The sequence below is a fragment of the Phalacrocorax carbo genome, chromosome 2 (genome assembly GCF_963921805.1).
Source record: "Phalacrocorax carbo chromosome 2, bPhaCar2.1, whole genome shotgun sequence".
Taxonomy (NCBI): domain Eukaryota; kingdom Metazoa; phylum Chordata; class Aves; order Suliformes; family Phalacrocoracidae; genus Phalacrocorax; species Phalacrocorax carbo.
This window is the reverse complement of record NC_087514.1, coordinates 55039077-55059792: the sequence shown is the minus strand read 5'-3', so window position 1 is coordinate 55059792 and position 20716 is coordinate 55039077. Positions and strand designations below refer to the sequence as shown.

General features: G+C 40.9%; 2 protein-coding genes across 22 annotated transcripts in view; both read left to right on the top strand.

Annotated features, from left to right (window-relative positions):
• EPB41L3 (erythrocyte membrane protein band 4.1 like 3) overlaps nt 1-20398 on the top strand; it is a 144097-nt gene extending 123699 nt beyond the window's left edge. For 7 of the 21 annotated variants that reach the window (XM_064442958.1, XM_064442949.1, XM_064442947.1 and 4 more), the window contains 13 exons: nt 3567-3620; nt 5491-5526; nt 5694-5759; nt 6235-6426; nt 9634-9708; nt 10120-10221; nt 12213-12335; nt 12859-13254; nt 14323-14454; nt 14901-14999; nt 16089-16169; nt 16434-16550; nt 17810-20398. In XM_064442958.1, the coding sequence (XP_064299028.1) occupies nt 3567-3620; nt 5491-5526; nt 5694-5759; nt 6235-6426; nt 9634-9708; nt 10120-10221; nt 12213-12335; nt 12859-13254; nt 14323-14454; nt 14901-14999; nt 16089-16169; nt 16434-16544 (1467 nt within the window). In that variant the 3' untranslated portion in view covers nt 16545-16550; nt 17810-20398. The remainder of the gene's footprint in view (nt 1-3566; nt 3621-5490; nt 5527-5693; nt 5760-6234; nt 6427-9633; nt 9709-10119; nt 10222-12212; nt 12336-12858; nt 13255-14322; nt 14455-14900; nt 15000-16088; nt 16170-16433; nt 16551-17809) is intronic. The other 14 variants (XM_064442951.1, XM_064442955.1, XM_064442963.1 and 11 more) reach the window with 10 other exon arrangements.
• LOC135312190 (uncharacterized) lies at nt 10431-12205 on the top strand. The gene is made up of 2 exons (XM_064445322.1): nt 10431-10529; nt 10961-12205. Exons 1-2 carry the CDS (start codon nt 10431-10433, stop codon nt 11729-11731), a joined length of 870 nt encoding a protein of 289 aa, XP_064301392.1. The 3' UTR covers nt 11732-12205.
• Nucleotides 20399-20716: the final 318 nt, after the last annotated feature.

Sequence of the window (20716 nt, the reverse complement as noted above, 5' to 3'; positions counted from 1 at the left end):
TACAATTTTCTGCATAGCTATATATGCATGCATATATATGTGTATGTATACACATAATATTTATATAAATAGCTAGCCAATAATAATGGGCACCCTCACCAACTTCAGGGTGCTCAAAATTCAGGTGGACTCAGCTTTTTGCAAGAGGCCATCAGCTGTAGCCCGAACCCAGAAAAGGCTTTCTGGTTCAGTGAAACCTGGATCTGGACTTTCAGCCTTGATCCCACCTCTGCTATAGATTAAATTGTTTTCCTATGCTTAAATCGAGCATATCAGTGAGAGGTCAGATTGGGACAGCTGTCCTGCAGCTGTTCAGGGAGCATGCCATGTGGGCTGTCTTGCCATTGGCAGTGTTATATTAGCAGTGCCAATACCGATGCCTCAAGCCACCAGGATTATCACAGGTAGATAAACCCAACTGCAGGAGGAGTCCACGGTGGTTCTGGGAACTGTGGATATGATAATAGATCCAGAAGAAGGAAAGGAATCTGCTTGTTTAAGTAACACAGTAACTGGCATCTCAGTTTTTGCTGGTGCCTAGTTATTCTCTGTTGACAGAATAAACCAATGAGTTCTTTTTTTCCTCATTTTTTCTTTTTCCACTTCCTCTTCAAATGTGAAAATACAGTTTTGCTTTGTATGTAAAAAGACCCCACATGAGATAATCACAGACTAGTTGGCCATTTGTAAAAAGCCATCTTGGCCACCTGTCGATGCAGTTGCAGGAGTTGTCTTCAGTTAACCAGCTTGCACACCTAAACATTTGTGTAATCTGCCACTCTTGGTTTTGTAAGACTTGGTGCAGGATTTCATTTCCTTTTCATGGAAAGCCAAAAGCCGCATCAATTTATCTTGTAAAAACACTTTTGGCTCTGTGATGCCTAACAACTAAATAATAATGTGCAAATCCTGAAATGTTGCTGTCTCATTTCGTGTCCTCTTTTCGAGATAGCATTTAGGTCTCAATTTGCATTAGCTCTGCACTTGGATTAATCTAATAGCAATAACAGCACTAATACAGTGCCACCTCCAGAGGCAATAACAAGGCAGTGTTTATGTAATAGATTGGTCTGTTCCTCTTTCAGAAATCATCACTACTTTGCGTTACTAAAGTTAGGAAGTATTGAGCATAAAAATGTATAAAATAGGCTTTTTAGTGTCGCTCTTTTATGAGGGCGATTACTCTGGCAGTGCTTCCTGGCAGACAACACAGACTTGTGCCTAATCCAGGGGGTATTTCTTGTTCAAAATATTGCATGAAAGTGAATATGTTTTAAACTCGGGCATGTCTGCATTACATTGGCAAAACAAATCACAGCAATTACGATCGCAAGTAAGAGGAGGTGCAGCCGCAGCATCTCAGGAGGTAGCTGCCTTCCCTTCCTGCTCGATCCCTCGCCCACCCATGAGCCCCACCTGCAGCTGCGCTACAGCCCGTCTCGGAGTTGGGCCCGACCTTTCTTACTCTCCGCTCCAGAGGAAACCTGCCTTGCTGAGCCTTAATTCGCCATTCTCTGCTCTGCAATAACCCCAGATCTTTATTTCAAGTAACTCAGTAATGACGACTTTGACTCCATGGCTGTTGATTGGCTTATTAGTGGACATGTATGCTGCAATAAAGCGAATATTATGCCTTATTTCGGATTTCATTGCTGTTGCGGTAAAAGAAATAGAAACCTTTTTTCCCCCCAGTTCACAAAAGATCGCACACAGTGACACAGAAGGCTGCAACCAGTACCCTAAACCCATCTCATATGTTGCTGAGCTGCATTCTCCCTTGAGCAGTCCATCTGGAGGCATTCCATGCAGAGACAGAATCTCACCCGTTAGATTTCATTAGGTTCTGTGTTTGTACCTTAGCACCTAATATTTCTATTGACTAAATGCCTAGATTCAGTATCCTCTTTCCTCTTTTTTTTTTTTGTAAATAAGAGTGACGATGCATAGTTTGTTTTTTTTAATATTGCCATACCTTTACAATTGCTTATGTTATAAAGATGTGAGATCCTTCACTAATTAAAAAAAAACAATTTCCTAACACTTTGGTGAAAGCAATTGGACCAGCTAGGTAGACTATTTCAGCATTACAGTTTAAATTAAAAATAAGTGGTCCGTCTAGTGAGTGGTTATTGCTTGAAAAATTACATATAACTTGCATTCATGCACTAACCGAATAGTCCGAAATGCCCACTTATTCTTCTGCCTGTTATACAAGCAATAAAAATTATTCAAAGGAAGGAATGGTAGACAACAAAGCAATGAAAAAAGCAGTTTTATGAAACATTGGAGTTGTCAGAAAATCACAGAAGATAGGAAGTTCAAAGTTAAGACTGATAACTCCATCCAACTGTAGGTTGCTTTTTTTCTCTTGTTTCACACTGATGTGATCTGAGGATGAGCTCTCCTGTCCTAGCTTTAATTTACCTGCCTGGGTTACTTTAGATTATCTAAGGACCACAGAAAATCACTAATCAAAACCAGAGCTTTCACTGATGTTAAAACAACTTGGATGTGTCAATCTGGAGCAGCAGGGAGCACTTTCTTTACTTCCTAGTTTTTCCATAAGCTTGCATAACATCAAAAGTAGTTGCCTGAATTCTCTTCTCAGTCTGTAGTAATCTGCACTCAACTCTCTATTAAATCTCGACACTTGTGTTCGCCACTAAAATGTTCTTCACGGTGTCGAGCAAAGCAGGGATAGATCAGTCTGTGCAATGCTGTGCTTTGTTTCATTTTTATCACTTGTACCTAGTAAGTGTTTTTGGGGTGGGGGGAGTCACTTTTATTTTTCTCCTGCTTTCATCCATATTCTTAAATGGAATGAGAAGTATTTTTGATTCTTTTAATAGCAGTTTTCTTTCTTTTTACTATCATTAACAATATCAGCTGCTCTTTATTGGAACCGAGTGGGATCTGAGCCTTATCATTACTCTGCAGACAGGCAGTAGATGGGCTGGGGGTATGGTTATTTGAACTTCTTGGTAATGCAGACAGCCTCATGGTGTATAAATGTGGAGACAAGAACAACTTCTGTACAAATGAGGGGCTGAAAGTCAGGTGACTGTTCAAGTAGCCTTTTTTTTTAATTACCTTTTCCCCCTCCAGATAAAAAGTCAAATACCACATTAATCTACATTGGCTAGAACAAAACTTTGATGAATAATTTTCTTTAAAAAAAGCATATGGGAGGAAAAGTTTGTTAGAAAATATTAGCTTTTTTCCCCCTTTTTTTTCTGTAAAGCCACCTGGCTTTCTTAAGAAAAAAAAAAAAAAGATCAAATAACGCTTTTCCAGTAATATTTTGTTTGGCTTATAAATTTGTTCCAGTAAAGCCATATACTGTGTACAGTACGCCTCGAGTCTTCCTCTGAGTCTGTTCTGTTTACTAATATAGCACTTTTATTTTGCTTCTTTGACTTGTGCGTGGTTTGAAAAGCAATGCTAATGCAGTTCGCAGGGATGTTGAATTTAACAGTTCCCCATGTGAGCCACGTGTACTGATGAGCTGGGTTTATTCTTTATTCCTGCCTTCCTCTTGGGACCCGGTTACTTGTCTAACCAAATAGACTGACAGTGAGCAGACGGATACTGCAGCTGATGGTGAGACCACTGCCACCGAGGTTTGTACAGTTGCCGGCACCCAGTTATGGCAGGGGAGAGCATTTTGCCTCATCTCTTCCCAACCCCAAGCGCCAAACTGCATGTCTCCCACAGCAGTTCAGGACCCCTCTGTGCGTGTGTGTGCATGTGCGTGCGCGAGAGCTTCGCTCGGCGAGTTGAGTTTTCAGTGCTCCCTATGGGTTCCCTTATTTCTGCCTTTGCTTTGGAAACTGCGAGGCCTCTGTGCTGTGCAGAGAGCGGGGTGGTGGCAGTGTCACCCACACCAGTGCTGCCCACCAGGGGATGGTCATGCTGGCCAGAATGGGCCCTGGGTTGTTCAGTTAGCTTGTTTGGTCTTAAAATCTGCAGCCTCTGTGAGAGAGAGAGGGGAGGGGAAGGCGGCAGTAAAGGGCAGTTTTCAAATTTTCTGAATAAAAATATTTCCAGATTATAAATATCTAAGGTTTTCCTTGAATGTAATTTCACCTGTCATCTTCAGGTATTGCCACCAGTAGTCCAGGTATTGTCTTCAGAGGAGGAAAATTTAAAAATTGCAATTTTCTTTGCACTGAGAAGCCTCATATCCACAACGTGGTATAGATTGTGCAGGCAAATTCAACCGTATGTGACTTCAGTGAAGTGCAAGTAATGTTTTCGTAATTAACATGGTTGCAGCTGCAAACGCGAGCTGAATTTGGTCTGACATCTCATAGAAGACAGAGTCTTACCACAAACACTACTGTAGGTTTTCAGTAGGATGTCATTAACATTTCAGACTGTTAAAATTATCATAAAGGAAAAATTCTCTGTAGGGCGTGTGAGGGCAATTTGGCCTTGGCTGTAAATAGAATAGATTTGAACTGAGTATTAAAGTTATGAACGGATAAAGATTCTCCCATGGGTCATTTGACTGATTAGGACTATATGAAAAATTAACAATAAAATAGTGACACAAGCATTAAAAGAATCCAAATGGAGCAACAACATAAAGACTGTTGAGACAAGTCAGGGGTACAAAATGCTTTGAAGTGCCTTTTGTATGACTTCAGGCCTTGAGCCATACAGAAAGTAAAACATAATCCTAAAACCGTGACATTTAAAATGTTCACTTTATTAATCAAAAATGCATGGTAATCTCCCTAGCTTTCGTCTTTATTTTAGAGGAGAAGATGATGTGAACCTCAATTTTTCCCTATGGGTACCTGATTTTCAAAAAGTGTGGTATACTTGTCATCTGAAAATTCAGCCCTCAGAAACGGGGCTGCTTGGGCAGTCCATACTGCATTGCTTTTGAAAACGTGAGCTGAGGTGAATGTGATGTATATGCCATTCGAGAAGACCACCACTGCAGATAGATCCTGAAAGGATATATACAGGCTAAATATTAAATGAAATTATACAAATAAAGGCACTTAAATAGCATTTTAAGCAAATAAAATGTGCTTCATTGTGTAGAAAGTGTTGTGGGTGGTTTACCCATGATGAGTTGATGCAAAGCTTTGCCTGTGGTCCAAGAGATATCCTATGTTTATACTCCGGGATTATGGACTTCCAAAGAATTTGCTGTTGCCATTTGGTCCTAAACCAGCCATGATCTCGGTGAGAAGGTCCAAGTGCTGCTCCCTGAATAGAGATCTGTAAACATGGAGCACACCAAAGGAAAAATTTTAACGTTCCTTCATTCACAATTAACAAGCTTGAGAAGAGGAGGCTTGCTCTGAGTTAGGAGACCTGTGCAAAGTCAACCAGTGTGTCTGCTCCTCCTCCTTAAGCCCTTAGCATAGAGAAAATGTGACCTTAACCTAGCCTGTTCCTCTCAACAATTTTTGTAAAGCCTTCAGCCATATGAGTGGGTAAGGTGTTGTTTTCCAATCTTTCTCATGCTGGCAGTCGGATCAAGAGGAGGACGGAGATCTAAAGGCACAGGTACAGAAACGAAAGGCCCAGGTGTTGCTCAAGTATCAATGTTGGAGGTGTTCACCTCTCTCAGCATGTTACTGTCAGTTCTCTGTGAAGAAATGTGTAGAAACAGCATTTTGTATCCTTTCAATACTGTGTCCCTTACCTTTCCCTTTCTTTTTCACTTCTTTCAGAATAGTCTGATTAAGCGAATACAGGGTGAAAATGTGTATGTCAAACATAGTAATCTTATGTTAGAGGTTGGTATTGGTATATACCAGTGCATGTACGTACATGTGTGTTAGTTTTAGTGGTAAACCGTGAATCTGCACTATGATGCATGAACTGTGTACTCCCACCTGCTAATAAATCAAATAGATATTTTTTTCTCAGATTATGATGACTCCTCTAACTTGACTATAAATATATATATGCGTGCACGTATGTGTGTGTGCGTCCACGCGCATATGTATGTTTGAAGCCTCTCTATCAGGTGTAAATTATAGTGATACGGATAAGCTCTTTAAGAGTATTTTTATACCCACTTGTACGAGATATGCTATGCTGTTATCTTTCAAAATGCCACATTTTCACAGAGTGTTGTGTTAGTGCTGTGCTCCCCGGCTCCCTGAGATGTTACCTCCCCCATTACTAACCAAGCTGTGTGTTTTGGCTCAAAAATTTGGTTGGCTTAGGATGTATTACAAACTGCTCTATTCTTTTAAAACTGTCCAGGACCTAGACAAAACCCAGGAAGATCTGATGAAACATCAGACCAATATAAGCGAGCTGAAACGCACCTTCTTGGAAACCTCCACAGAAACGGCTGTGTCTAATGAGTGGGAGAAGAGGCTTTCCACATCTCCCGTTCGACTTGCAGCAAGGCAGGAGGAAGCTCCTATGATTGAACCACTAGTGCCTGAAGAGGTCAGCGTGAGCTGAAAGGCTTCATTACGTATTTGTCTGTTCGTTTTTACTTATAATAGCTCTCACTAGATTAGAGCCCGTAGTTAGAGGTGCTGCTCCCTTTTTCTCAGCACTCAGGCTCTAGCAGCAAACATGCAAGGAAGAGCAGATACCTCATTTAGAGAGAGAGAGAGAGATATATATAGTTAAAGTATGGAATTCGCTGTAAGCCGCGTGGCAGAATTAGGTGTCTCTGAGGGTGTGAAACTCAGGCTTCCTTATGGGTTCAGTGAGCTTGAGGAAGTCCAGCCATGCTTGAAAGGAAACTGTGAAGGTGATGGAGAGAAAATTTAAATAATGGTGACTGGCTGGGAGCAGCAGTGTAGCAGGATGGCTTGGGGTACTAAGCTTGGCAAGAAAATACAGAGCAAAGGACAGAACTCTCTCCATCTCTGAAGGTGGGGAAGAAATAATGATGATAATTAGACCTGCTTGGCCAGTTCCATAAGCGACCTGGTAGTTGCTGCAGTCTGCTGGATACCATTTTGTTGAAGACCCAATGCAGATTGCTAAGCGTGTGCATTTTCATGCAGTGTGCACGCATGAAAAAGTCTTGCTCACTGTGCAATCTTGAAGGATTTGCAAGAAACTTGCCGATTAAAAAGCTGCCTTTTATTTAGTTTATGGGTAGATAATAAGATGTAGAGGTAACAGTGTAACATTCACATTGCCATAATAGATCTTCAAAAAAAGCAGATTCTTGGTTTAAATCCAGTGGAGCAAAAAGAAATACGCTTGTGTGGTCTGCAATAAGAGAATTTTTTAAAAAAATTATTCTATTGTGGATAGATATCTGGTTTCTGTCTCACAGGAATCCTCTCTATGGTTACCACTTACTTTTAGCATTGCAGACCAATAAATGGTCATCATAAAATTTGTTTCTGTCAGCTCAGCACTGATGTAATGTTGTAAGGAACTCTGCAAAAATTGGCCGGAAAGTATAATTTGAAAGAGTCTTCTGCTTTCCCACCTTAGAGGTTGGCATTGCAGACCTGCAGCTCTCTGGGGACAAGAATCCCTGCAGGCACCCAGGTAACACAGCAACTTCTCCTCTTAGGGAAAGGGGTGTTGCCAAGGAAAAGGCCCCAGCTCCTCTTATCCCACATTATGTCCATCTAACCAGTGGCTGATACAGACATCAGACAAGCATTAGAGTGGCCATCAAGGTGCATTAAAATACCTAAAACGCAGACTGGGTGCCCAAAGCTTACCTTTTGGAGAGAGCACTGAGGAGTCTTAATGTTGCTCCTGCTGCCTTGTTCAGGAATCATAACAGATCCTACGATAATGTTAGTTTGGTTGTCGTTGAAAATATAGGTTTTCTTTCTCAAAAGTAAAATTTTAAGTATAATAAACAAGATACATTTAAAATACTAAAGACGTAAGGAACTGTTGAAAGGGGGCGGCTGGCTAGCTGAGCCTGAACCAAAGGCAAGCAGGTGAAGTAAACTTATAAGCCCCCTTCCCCCCTAGTTCATTTCAAGTCTTTATTACTTTAGAAATTTAATAACAATTTTTAGTTAAAACGCACAAGCAGTAGCAAAGCATTACGGTTATGTAGGCTTCGCCCTGAGGAAATGCACGCTTCATTTGGAAAGGAAAAGGGCAAGAGTTATCCTTATCTGGTACCTCTTCTCTTACCGGAAGAAAAGAACTTGCTCAAAAGCAATGTCCAGTTACTGTATCTTATATGGATCTAAGTAAACTACAGCTGTTCCACAGAATCGTATCCAAATTAAGGCATTTCTGTGGAAAAAGTGTGAGTGGATTTTGAGCTATCAGAGCCTAACTCTGGGGTGACTTCTGGCACTAAGGGGTCCCTGCTGTAGATAACATCTGACCATCCTTTTTGGTCCTGCTAAGCGGGGTGGTTTCAGTTCACATGTCCTGCTGGGAGAGCAGTATTTCAGGAAAAATCTGAAGCTGTGCATAGGTCAAAATCAGCACCTTGATATCTACTAAGAAATGCAGAGGTGGTCATGATAGAGAGCATGTAGAACTGCGTTATGTAGTAGCTGCTTCTAGTCAAACAAGTTACACGTTTAACTTAGCATATCCACTTTAAAAATATATTCAGTGTTGGTTCCTGTAGCTCTTTAGTATAATAAAACAAGAACACAAGGGAAAATAAGGCTTTTCAAAACGTGGGTTCAGTCAGTTTGACTTTAAGCCTGTCTAGTCACCAGTTGGTTTCTTACAATAATAGGGGAAATATTTGTTTTTCTTTAGTTATGAAAAACATAGTTTTAAATATCTGCCATAATGGTGGCCAGTTAGCTGCAGAACATGAAAGCCATCATATTAACAAACTCCTTGACAATGTTTAGTCTGACCAGGACTGGGTTAAACTAGCACTTCAGAAATAAGGAAGTTACGCATCTCATTGCGGTCAGGGAGGTGAGCCGTTTCTCCCTTTCTGTCTCAGGTTTCTACAAGTTTTATACCTTTCTTTAAACGCATACCTTTCCTCTTGTATGTGGAGTATGTGGAATATATGTATTTAAAACAGTACACTAGGAACGGTGCCTTAGGAAATTGAGTCTTACCAACATTTGAAAATGTCCCAGTTGGTCAAGTTGCAGAGGTGTGTTTCTCATTCTCACAGCCTTGGGAAGGCACAGATGGGCTAAAGGTGAGGATTTTGGTGTTGTGCTGTAGAGGATAGTACAGCAATGGTTAGCTTCCTGCATGGGAACAAGATTCTGAGGCCTCTTGCACCTGTAAGGAGAAAAGAGCTGAAATCTTTGCAGAGCAGCCCTTCTGCATGCTTCAACAGGGAGGGCTGCGAACTCAGGAAAGAGCTGAGTCCAGGTGAAGGCAGAGGGACCTGTTACAGGCTATTGATGGAAGCCATGGAAGTTGGCACCAGGCACAGTTAAATGAATAATGGAGGATGAAATTAATACAGTCCATCCACACCCGGTGTTATTCAATTTACTGTTTTTTCCTGCTACACAAACAGCATGCTCGTGTCTGCTTTACAGCCATCACAGAGAGACAATGATTTCACTTCTTACTGGAAACTTCTTTGCTGTGAAATTGTTCTGTTTCATTCTGTTTCCTAATTTACCATGCAATTAATTTGTAGAGTGGAGAACTATGATGAGCAATTGTTTAGTGGGCTATATACCCTCCATTTACTAAAACCATTTATTCCCCTGACATTAGACCAAAGAAGAAAGAGAAAAATCAGAAAAAATCATATTTTTGCAGAAGGGAGGTACTACATTCCTTGAACTGCAGGTAAAAACAAATAATACTTTCTTGAATTGCAGTCTGATAGGCTGGCAATGATTTCTTATTTTATTATCTTTTTTTCCTTTCCAAGCGAATTTTATTTATTTATTTGTTTATTACATAAGTTCCAGAGGGAGATGTAATCTGGGAGCCAAACTTTGAGGAATTAAGTACCCTCCAGAGCTTATGGCTTCCTAATAGAGACTGATTCCTCTGCTAGTTAGGAATCTCCTTGCACGGCGCTATTTGTGGGTGTTGTTTGCAGTTGTGCATGCATTTCCAGCATAAACCTCACTGAGAACATTGTGGCAAATCGGGCACTTCTGTCATTAGAATGAATTTCCTTTATACTGTCAAGTGAATTCAGATTATGCTGTGTGATGGTGAACTGTGTATTTTTATTGGTTTTTCTATTAGCCAAGTGTGATAGAGAAGAAGCTGCAGGAAGGAGAATCTGCTGGCACTTTGGTTACTTCTCATCAAATCATTATCCAGAAAAGTATCCCATCATCCCTAGAGGTTATTTTTAATTCATTCAATTTTAAACTAGCACATTTGTGTAGTTAAATACAGAAGTAATGGTCTTAAGGTCAAATAACTGGATGCTGATTGCATAGCTAAAGCAAATCACATAGCATATTTGCATAAAGAGAAAAAAGATGCTGCGTTAAGTTCAGTTCAGTATCTATAGTACAGCATTCGCTGTGTTGTACTACTCAATTTCAACAATGCTGAAGGGGATTGATGTTATTCTAATGAAAACAAGGAAATTCAGTGCAGGCTACAGCTACGTACAAATGCATACTATTCCAAAACCTCAAGAGCGTGTTTGTCACAACTGGGGAACAGTTGAATGGGCTTATGTGCAGTATTTTTGTCGTTTGTTCTTGACTGTAGCATTACGAACCATTGCGATATATGATTTCTAACCTCATAATGATTTTAGTCATCGTTTTAAATGATGCACTAAAACACTACCTGGCTTCAAATTACTACAGAAATAGTGTGGCAAAAGTAACTTTTTGTGTCCACATTATATGGGTGTCTAAGGGGAGGGAGTCTACAAAGGAATCATACTTTGCCTAAGGTGATGCTGTTTATTTGTTTAATAACTGCTCTAAGAGTTACAATGGTAAAAGTTATTATATGCTTTCAGAAGAGGCAGCATGGATTTCTTAAAAGTCTTCATATTTTAGTGCTCCTGAAGTAGAGATAAACCTTCAGATATTCTAATTTAGCTTTTATATCTCAAATATAGGGCACTGAGGATTGGGTTATTATAGACAAAATACCCTCTGAGGTAGTTGATGGTGAATCGAAAAAAAATCTGGCGTACAAAGTAGTGACTGTGAGCAGTAAAACTGCCTTTCCACCTGAGATATTAAAATCCAGTACCATTCTAATGCAGAGCTTTGAGGACTTGGAAAGTGAAATACAATCCAAAGAGGAGAATAAGCAGAAAATGTTCACCCTAGGAAAGTCCTATGATACTGTATCTGGGAAAATTGTAACCATGACAAGTAAAGCTAAAGAGGGCGAGAAAGCAGTACAGCCTTCCATAGAAGCTTTGCAAAAAATGGAAAGGGAAGTGCAAGAATCGGTGAAAATCATTCCTGTAGTGGCTGAGTATGAAATCCTCGAGCCTGTCACTGATGAGAAAGCCAGGCGGGGATCCGACATGCAGAGCACAAAAAGAAAGCTGTCCGACTCTCTGACACCCATAAAGGAAGCAGAATCTCAGTTCCAAAGTCCTGAAGAGGAGAGTTTGAAAAAGACACTAAAGATGGACCAGGATTTGCAGTTACATGGTACACTGGGAAGCTTGCAGCTTGGGAAAGCAGAAAAACACCTTGGCAGTGAAGCTGTAAAAGCAGGGGCATTTGCCCGGAGAGATAAGAGCCTGTCTGAGTGGAGATATTCCAGAGAACAGCCATTTACCATTGCTACTGCTCACTATGTTACCGAGTCGTCTGCGTCAAAAGTAGTGGTAACAAGTGGCTTTGACTTCACGCCACAGTTTAAAGATTAAAGCATGACTTGTTTTAGGCAAACCCCTCACACCACCCTACCTTTTGGTTCTCTTGCTGCCTGGCTTTATGTTGACAGCAGCCAACCCAGCTTATTTTTTTTCCCCTCATACCTTGAATCCGTCACACAGTCTGAAGCAGACATTATGTAAGGCTTTCAACCTTTCTGGTTTATTTAAAGATCCATGTTACTGAAATGTAGTATTGCTGCTGTGGCTTGTTAATACAAGGTAAAAAAAGGTTTGCTTGAACCAGCAAAATGCCAACGCTAACAACTATGCTTCGTAACTATTGCTTACCACAGCCATTATGGATTTGCTCTGATTTATTTTCACATTCTTTTCCTGTTTCCAACCTCTCCGTGCCCCCGCAACCTTCTCTCCCTTCCCTCCGTCTCTGCCTCTGGTTTTGGCAATTAATATGTCTGTGCATGTGGGTCTGCCTTTCTTCTGTGTTTGACTCTACATTTCTTTGTCTATTTAGACTAAACAGTCCACCGGTGAAAAAACCTTGGACGGTTCAGATATCTTCAGTTTAATAGAGTCTGCCAGAAAACCGACTGAGTTCATAGGAGGGGTTACTTCTACTTCACATAGCTGGGCTCAGGTGGCCGTTCAATTCCCTCCATCAACATTATAACCACACGGCGATTACTTTTGCTTTTCTTTTCTTTCCAGTTTTCATGCATAACGCAGAACCTATATAACTAATGCATGTATTGGTGTGCCTTTTCTTTTGTTACAGTAGACCACAATAGAAACTTCACCCCCCCAAAAAAAAGCAAACCCAAAACAAAACAGGTTTTATCTCATTTCACTTTATTTTGGTCATTTTGCAGGGTGCTGTATTTTGCCTTTATAAAACTCACGCAAAAATATCAATGACAAAAACACTTACTGTGGCATTTCTCGTCACTTCAAAAAATTGTGATTCTTGCTTTGTTTTTCATTTCTTCTCTCTGATAATGTCCTGAGAACAAAAATCCATGCAACGTGAGAGAAATTAAATTGGCAAAATGTAATGCCCATTTTTTTTTATTTACGTTCACAGAACATTGAGCTGAGGAGCTATTGCAAGTAGTGTTGTCTGCTTCTGATGCTGAGGGCTTTTTTTTCCTCCTTCCCCACAGCGAATAGACACGACGACATCTCAGGAGATAACTTCCAGTGAAATGAAGCAAGTGGTTCAGCCACTTCAGGGTACAGTGAAGAAGGTTGTACAGGAGACGGTGGTTATCGAGGAGAGACACGGGATGAATGTGCATGAGAGCGGGGATCCTGCTAAAGCGGCCGGACTTGCGCTGGATGCACAGGCTGAGGCAGCGTTGGCCGTGGCTGCTGGCGTGAAAGGGAAGGAGGGCTCTGCTGGGACTGAGGGGGCGAAGGAGGAGAAAAGGGAGGAGGCTGGGAAAGCCCTAACCAAACAAGAAGGCATCGCTGCTGCTGCTGCTTCATGTGAGCAAGTGGAGGAGCACAGCACAGCAGTCCACCTTTCAGAGTCTTCGGAAAGAAAAACTCATTTTGAGGTAACTCATTATTAAATCGGTCATGTCTGTGCTGAATTGTAAATGTAGGCAGCGGTGGACTAAATTTATTCCTGTCGTGGAAAGCAAAGCGTACCAAGCTTGCGTGATTGCATCTCTACAGCAGGCAGTTTGTTTCTTCTCTTATTTCCTCCTTGTGTGACACCTGCAAGGCTTGTTGCTGGTTTCCAGTGTTGGCAAAATGCCATGCATATTTTCCCTAAAACCACTTTCCACGCTACAGGGAAATACCTAATTTGGTGGCTTTTTATGCAATAGATAAGAAGAATTCAGCGGGCATTCTCTTTGGGAAAGTCTATCAAGATAGGCAAAGTCCACGTGTCCTCAAAGACAGAAAATGCTTTTTTTTCCCATGCTTGGCGCAATTGTAAATAAGTGTACAGTGTCTTAAATAGCCCAGGTTCCTTATCTTAGCCCCATTAGTGGAATTTCAAGAATTATTCTGCAGAGTGTTTAGGGAAAAAAATATTCTTGCTCTTTTTTTCTGAGAGCTGAATGGATGACTAAGGCTGAGTAGGATTCGTTCTCTTGGTCAGTGTAAGAACATGTATAATCCCAGAATGGCTGAGGTTGGAAGGGACCTGTGGAGGTCATCTGGTCCAACCCCCCTGCTCAAGCAGGGTGACCCAGAGCCAGTTGCGCAGAACCATGTCCAGATGGCTTTTGAATATCCCCAAGGATGGAGACTCCACAGCCACTGTGGATGACCTGTGCCAGCACTCGCTCACCCTCAGAGAGAAAAAGTGTTTCCTGATGATCAGAGGGAACCTCCTCTGTTTCTCTGTGTGCCCACTGGATCTTGTAGTGTTTACATATTTTCTGAAGTTTGTTTTCATGAAATCCAGGATAGTTCAAAAAGTTGACAGCATTATATGCATGTATATACCATTATAATGAAGAGATTTTTCTGGTTTTTAAATGCAGAGCACTTTTTACTTGTTCCCCCTCCTTTTCCAGAGAAAAAGAAAAAAAAAAAAACACAACACAACTCTATTCTGAGAAATCCAGAAGCTTAACTAAATGTTCCAATTCCTTTTTCTTTGTTCACAGTCACCAGTTGTGAAGACTGAGACTATCAGTTTCAGTAGTGTTTCTGCTGGTGGGGAAAACCTTGAAATTTCAACAAAGGAAGTGCCAGTAGTCCATACAGAAACAAAAACTATTACATATGAGTCTTCTCAGGTAAGAAATTCTGCAAAACCCAGGGTCTAATTTAACACGGCCTTAAGGAAAAACTCATGTTTCCTCACCCATCTTTAAGGGTATGCCTTAGTGTAAACTGTTCTAAGCTGTTCAAGTATTAAACATTACCATGAGGAGGGTGTACGTAAGTATAGCTTACCTCAGGGTGACTCTCATGTCCTGGTGTAGGGCCTTTTGAGAATATGGATGAATCTACAGATGTCAAAGCCCCAGCTTCTCACCTGTCCTTCCAGAAGCGAAGGGGAATCTCCAGATGCAGAAAGAACTACTGACACGTGATCACCCTAATAGCAGTTGTTTCCTCACCGCTAGATATTCACTTTATGGAAAACTGTAGAAATAGGGAAGTTCAGCCAGCCCAGTTCTTGACTCCCTGTGCTCAGGAGCATGTTTTTGATGACTGGTTTTCTCTTTTGGTTCCTTAGGCGGATTGCAGTGCTGACTCAGAACTAGGCGTATTGATGAGTGCACAAACTATCACATCTGAAACTACCAGCACTACAACCACTACACATATCACCAAAGTGAGTCCTCAGAAAATGGGGAGGGTTTTTTCACAATGGTGTATGTTTTCTTAACTTCAATTCTATTATTTATTCTAACATGTGGGCACATGCTTGTATTTTCTGGACAAAATCCTGTCTATTTTGGGTACCTGTCTTCATTCACCTGTATTTGGGCTTACTGTCTTCATTAACATATCATCCAAGGACTTGGTAGAGTCCTGAAAGTCCTAAAGTCTATGCAAGCACAAAATGTTGCTGTGTGGAGACACTTGAGTTACCTGCAATACTCTCTGGAACTGGAAGCAGGGTAGCATCATTGGCATCATATGGTAGCCAGGGAGGAATAATTTGCCTGAACATGAGGCTCCACTGGCATGACTGTACTGCCTTTGTGTCCTGAGCTGTTATCCCTGCATGGTGTTGAAAGCACATAGCAAATATGTATTGCGTAGTCATAACAGGTTGTTCAGTCAGCTCAGACGCCATGGTGGCATGGCTGGGTGGTACCTTAAACCCACAGCCAGACAGAAAGCTTGTGGCTGCCCAGGCAAATGATGTTGGGTCTTCCAAGGTCCAAGATAGCAGCTAAATAACAGTTCCTCCTTAAGCAGAAACCCTTAGTGCCATGACAGCTCTCCTACCAATATTTACTAAGGACAGGATTTTATCTTTCTGCAGTGAAATCCACCCTTCAGTAGATGAGCTATACAGAGGCCGTACCACCCTGTATGTCCTTCTGAAGCCTGCAGTTGGACTTCACTAGGTTTTAATATGAGCTGTCTGTATGTCCTTTCTTTTCTTCACGGGATGAATTTACTGTAAATACCTGCCATTTTTGACATACAAACGTCTCTCCTGACATGTTGGCAGGTTGGTTAGAATCATAAAATTATGTGTGTTGGAAGGACCTCTGGAGGTTGTCTGGCCCATTCAGAGCAGGCCAACTTCAGAGCTGCTCTGGTTGCAGTTCAGGGTCGTCCCCTCTGTGCGTGCTGTTCGAGCTAGTTCAGTCCAGTCACGTCTGTGTTCCTGCGCTGATCATTCTCTGCATGAGTAGCAGCACTCTTTCAAGTAAGTTACTGACATGCGTTTGTTCCTCCCATCTAGACTGTGAAAGGAGGCATCTCAGAGACAAGAATTGAAAAACGAATAGTCATTACAGGAGATGCAGATATTGATCATGATCAGGTAAAATCTGTAAGCTGCTAAAGGCTACCCTGAACACTGCCAAAGAGACCATTTCTAAACATTGCTTTAAAAGATACTATTCATACTGGCATGCCTTAAAATTAACTGGATTAGTAGTTAAATCAGTGATGGTATATTTCATATTTTAATCATTTTCCTCATTTGTAAATTGTGTAATATCTCATGGATCTCTCCACCTTGCTACTGATCATGCATGTTCCACCTCCTTTTTGTTTTTGCCCTTCTGTGGTTTCCTTGGGATAGGCGCTGGCTCAGGCAATTAAAGAAGCCAAAGAGCAGCACCCTGACATGTCAGTGACCAAAGTAGTGGTACATAAAGAGACAGAAATCACACCAGAAGATGGGGAGGATTGACCACAGGTAAGATGACGAGATGATTTTCCTAGGCATTTACTGGGCTGGCATGTTGCAAAGGTTGTTTTCCTACCATAATTCACCTCTAACTCTTTGCTTTCTCTCACTGGCATTTGCAAGTTGCGTTCGTGCTGGTTATCGGTTCTGGTATTTGAATGTAAACCACGTTCAGCTCTAAACGTCTGTCCTCATTTCATGGTGCCAGCTGGAGAAAGAGAAACTCCTCATTTGCTTTTGTTGGCTCTCTGGAAAGTCCTCATTGTCCATGCTTTGATATAGTCTAATTTTCTAGTTCTGAAGTTTAAAAAAAAAAAATTCTGCTGTCTGCTTTTTTGTCATTTAAGAACAAAAATAGTTTGTTCTTAAAGGTATGCATTTTTTTCTTAAAAATGCCAAGGGAAGAATCTACAGCTGCTTTTTAAATGTCCCGTGCAGATACGTTACAAGTTAAGCTTTAATTCCTAACTTGCAAAGGTAATGGTCCAAGTTGCTTTTGATTTTCCTTTGAAACCTGATAAGTGTGTCGGTATTTGGATGTCTTGGCTTTCTTGTATTTGAAAGAACATTTTATGTTTTAAAGCAGCATTGTTTATCAGGATGAGATGATAATGCAGCTTTTTTGTGTCAAGCTTTTTTTCAGTAAAGGCATGCTCTCCAATTGTGGCTGGGTAAACAAATGTCTTAATATTACTATATTTATTCTGTGTGCAGAAACATGTCATGCATACTAACCTGCTATGCAAAAGCCGTTAATGCTAGCACGATTGCACAAATTGCTTTGAATGCTGTATGCAGAAGGAAAAAAAAAAAGCTGCTTTTCCGATCTGTTTAAATCAATAGCAGCATTTTATTCTTAAAACAATATATATTCCCTAACATTTGGTCTAAGTAACAGAATATCATGCACAGCACCTTTTGAAGCTGTTTTGCTCTCCTGCTTTTGGATCTAGAGACCCTAAAAATCCCTGAATTTCAGTATCTGTTATTTATTTGGAAGGTGGAACCAGTCACTGAGGAGTGAGTAGCTATGATTCTTGTGGTATTCTGCTGAGTGTTTCGGAGACAATGTAATGTGGCTTGCTTAAAAGTCTGTTGATGTCACTGATTCTTTCCATTGGCGTCAGCGGATTTTGGCTTTGGGCCAAGTTGCTTATACTGGGGTGATGCTGGTTTCAAGTAGCTTTTGTTACATGAACAAATTGAGAAAATCTCTGTTGCAAGAGAGTAGTTGCTTTAAATAATTAACTCAGTTCTCTTTCCTGCAGGAATAACCTAGATTGCGTATGAATCCAGACATGCACACCAGTAGGAATACGAGAGCCTATAAGGAGTCTCAGTTCCAACCTGACTGACTTGTATCTGTCTATGGAAAATTTCAGTACAGAAGAATTGATCTTGACCGTTAATAAAGAAACTGGCAGAGATACCTTCCCATAAAAAGCAATCTGAATCAGCATCAGTTAAACAATATTGCATGAAGCAACGATAAAATTACAGAAAAGCAGCATTTTTAATTTTCTTAAAATGTCTAAGTTTTCAGCTATACCTGCACGTTCATAAACAATATAAACAGTGATCTCATGTAACACATAAACAGTTCATGCCTTTCACAGTTTACGAAAGTCTAAACAAATTAAAATTTGTTAGGTGGCAAGCCTTTTGTTTACAGATACTGTAAATGAAGATTACCCCCAAAATGCTAGAAGCTATATAGGTACTGTGTATAATGTTTTGCCACACATTAGATGTGCCAATAACACAGTTTATTCAGTAAACGACTTGAATCTTATATTTGTTTCATCTGGTTTTATTACTGCCCGATAAATGATGACAAATCTTTACTCTTATCAAAATATTTAAATGCTTACAAAGTGTGCTTTCTATACCTGACTGAATACCTTATGAGGTAGTAATGATTTTAGTATATTAACTTTAACGATTTTTGTCAGCGTTGTTCAGAGTCAGCTTCCAGTCACCCTTCACAGATCCTAACCTTGTAAATTATATGTAGTTATTTTGGAGAAAAAAAAAATAAATCTGTATTTTACTTAGTTTGCAGCATTAGAAAATTATTAATCTGAAATAACCGTGATGGTTTTCTATTGATTTCCCTTTTGTTCTCAGAGGAAAAAAAAAGGAAAAAAAAAAACCCTCTGTCTGAGAATCTGGTCAGCATTTACTATCTAGTTCAGAGTCAAGCCTTAACCTGTACAGAACGTCCATCGAAAACTCGTTAGTGTCCAGCTATAATACGCACTGAAGGGATAGCGTCCATTACACTGTCAGCTACATCACAACACATGGTGAATGTATGTTTCTGCATAGTGAAATAAAAGTGGTAAATGCATCCAAAATTGTATTGTTCTGTGTCTAAAAGCACTTAATGTTTTTTAATATTCAAAAAGTTAAGTTACGTTTGTAAGACACCACAGGTTTACTCATCTGCACAGTAGACACGTTTTGTTTTCAGCAGCTGACACTGCACCGTGCAGACAGTTGGAGTTAGCGGAGCAGCCAAAGGGATGACGGTGTTTACCTCTGGGCATGTGATGTTTGCAAAGGAAAAGGAGTGTTTGGTTCCTTCTGTTCTCTCTGGTTGTGTACCATTTCACCGAAGCTATATGAAGGATTTTGTGGTTGCTTAGAAAGTAAAGGCCAGTAGCGCTTGATCCAGATCCACTCTCTTTTTGTACTTTTGCTCTGAAACATGGATAAAATTCTCTCTAAAGCAGTACTTATCTGTTCCTTTTTCTTGCTCCTTTGCCACATCTTGTTGATGCTCCCCTGGCAATTCAAGAGGAATTCGTAACAATTAATTCACCCTTCAATCTGTATTTCCTTGCAGGATAGAAAGAAATGGGTACAAGCAGACTTTTCAGGACATAAAGGGCCAAATTTGCTCTTCGTTGTTTACACGGGGCTCCCTCACATTGAAGTCAATGGATTTGGCTTCAGTGGAGAGCAGGATTTGACCCAGTGACTTGTTAATAAATGTTTATTTTCTTAATTTAGAAAGAAAAATAGTATATATAGAGAGAATAACCTGTAGATAATAATTAAAAGTAATATCCCAAGGCTTTTAAAGCTTTGCCCTTAGTCTCTAAAACGTCTTCCTTCCACCAGCCATCCTTCATGCCTTTAATCCAGAGTGCTAACTATGTAACTCCCCCTACCGCCGTCATTGCTTACCTCTTGCCTAATGACTAACGCAAAGATTATGGTCTGTTGTGGTCTGATTGATCTCTCCTCCTAGTCCAAGAGCATCTATGTTCTCGGCCCTCTTGGTGATGGTAGGCTCAGCTCTCTGGTGCTGCCAGTGCCCGGCGGCAACCGGGGTTGGAGGAGGTACTCGCCCTATATCTCAGCAGACGGCATGCCAGGTTCTCGCTACTGCATCAGGAGTTTAAAAATAGACTCTGAAGCCATATTGATCTTCCCTCAGGTGCCCCTCATGTTGTCAGCTAAGAAACAGCATTGTATTACCTCAGAGAGATGCAAGGCGATAGCACAGCCTTCTCTCCAGAGTTAGCATTATATTTTAGCATGGCTTGAGGAGATTGTACTTTGGTGATACTGCACAGTATGTATGCTGTCTAAAGATATTGTATCGTAAGAAGTTAGTCTCCTTGGAAAGGATGCTCACAGCTAAGATACGGCCTAAGCGTATGCAAACTATGAGGAGATGAGAGTGGACAGGCAAGGACATCTCAGTGCCACTGTTGGCAGTAGACCCTTGTTTGGGGGATGGTTCCTGGAAGTGATAGCTTTGGTTTTTGTTAGAAACTGTTTCTTGGGTTGTCTGCCTAATGCTGTGCCACGTGAAATAAAGAACACCTGCCTGTTTCTACCAACCATCTTCTGTCTCCGTCTCTTCTCATTTGTCGTTGGTCTTCATCTGGCTTCTCAATGTAAAACAGCTTAGAAAACAAACCGTCAAATACTGTGTTACTTGAAAGTGCCATTACCAACACAGACACCAGTACAGGAGACAGCCTCACTTGTTACAACTGGAGTCACAGCTTCAGCCCCGTGAGAACTGGCTGCTCTGTACCGTTGAGGTAAGCGACCAGGATGGCCAGGCAGAGCTTCGCACACCAGGCGGGAATGGGCATAGCAAGCAATCACAGCAATTGGGACCATTACAGATACATAAAGAATTAATACGTTCCCTT

Coding starts and splice junctions, on each gene's coding strand:
- LOC135312190 (XM_064445322.1), top strand. CDS start 10,431: ATGCTGAAGGGGATTGATGTTATTCTAATGAAAACAAGGAAATTCAGT. Junction 10,530..10,960: donor TTCCAAAACCTCAAGAGCGT/GTTTGTCACAAC, acceptor TCTCAAATATAG/GGCACTGAGGATTGGGTTAT.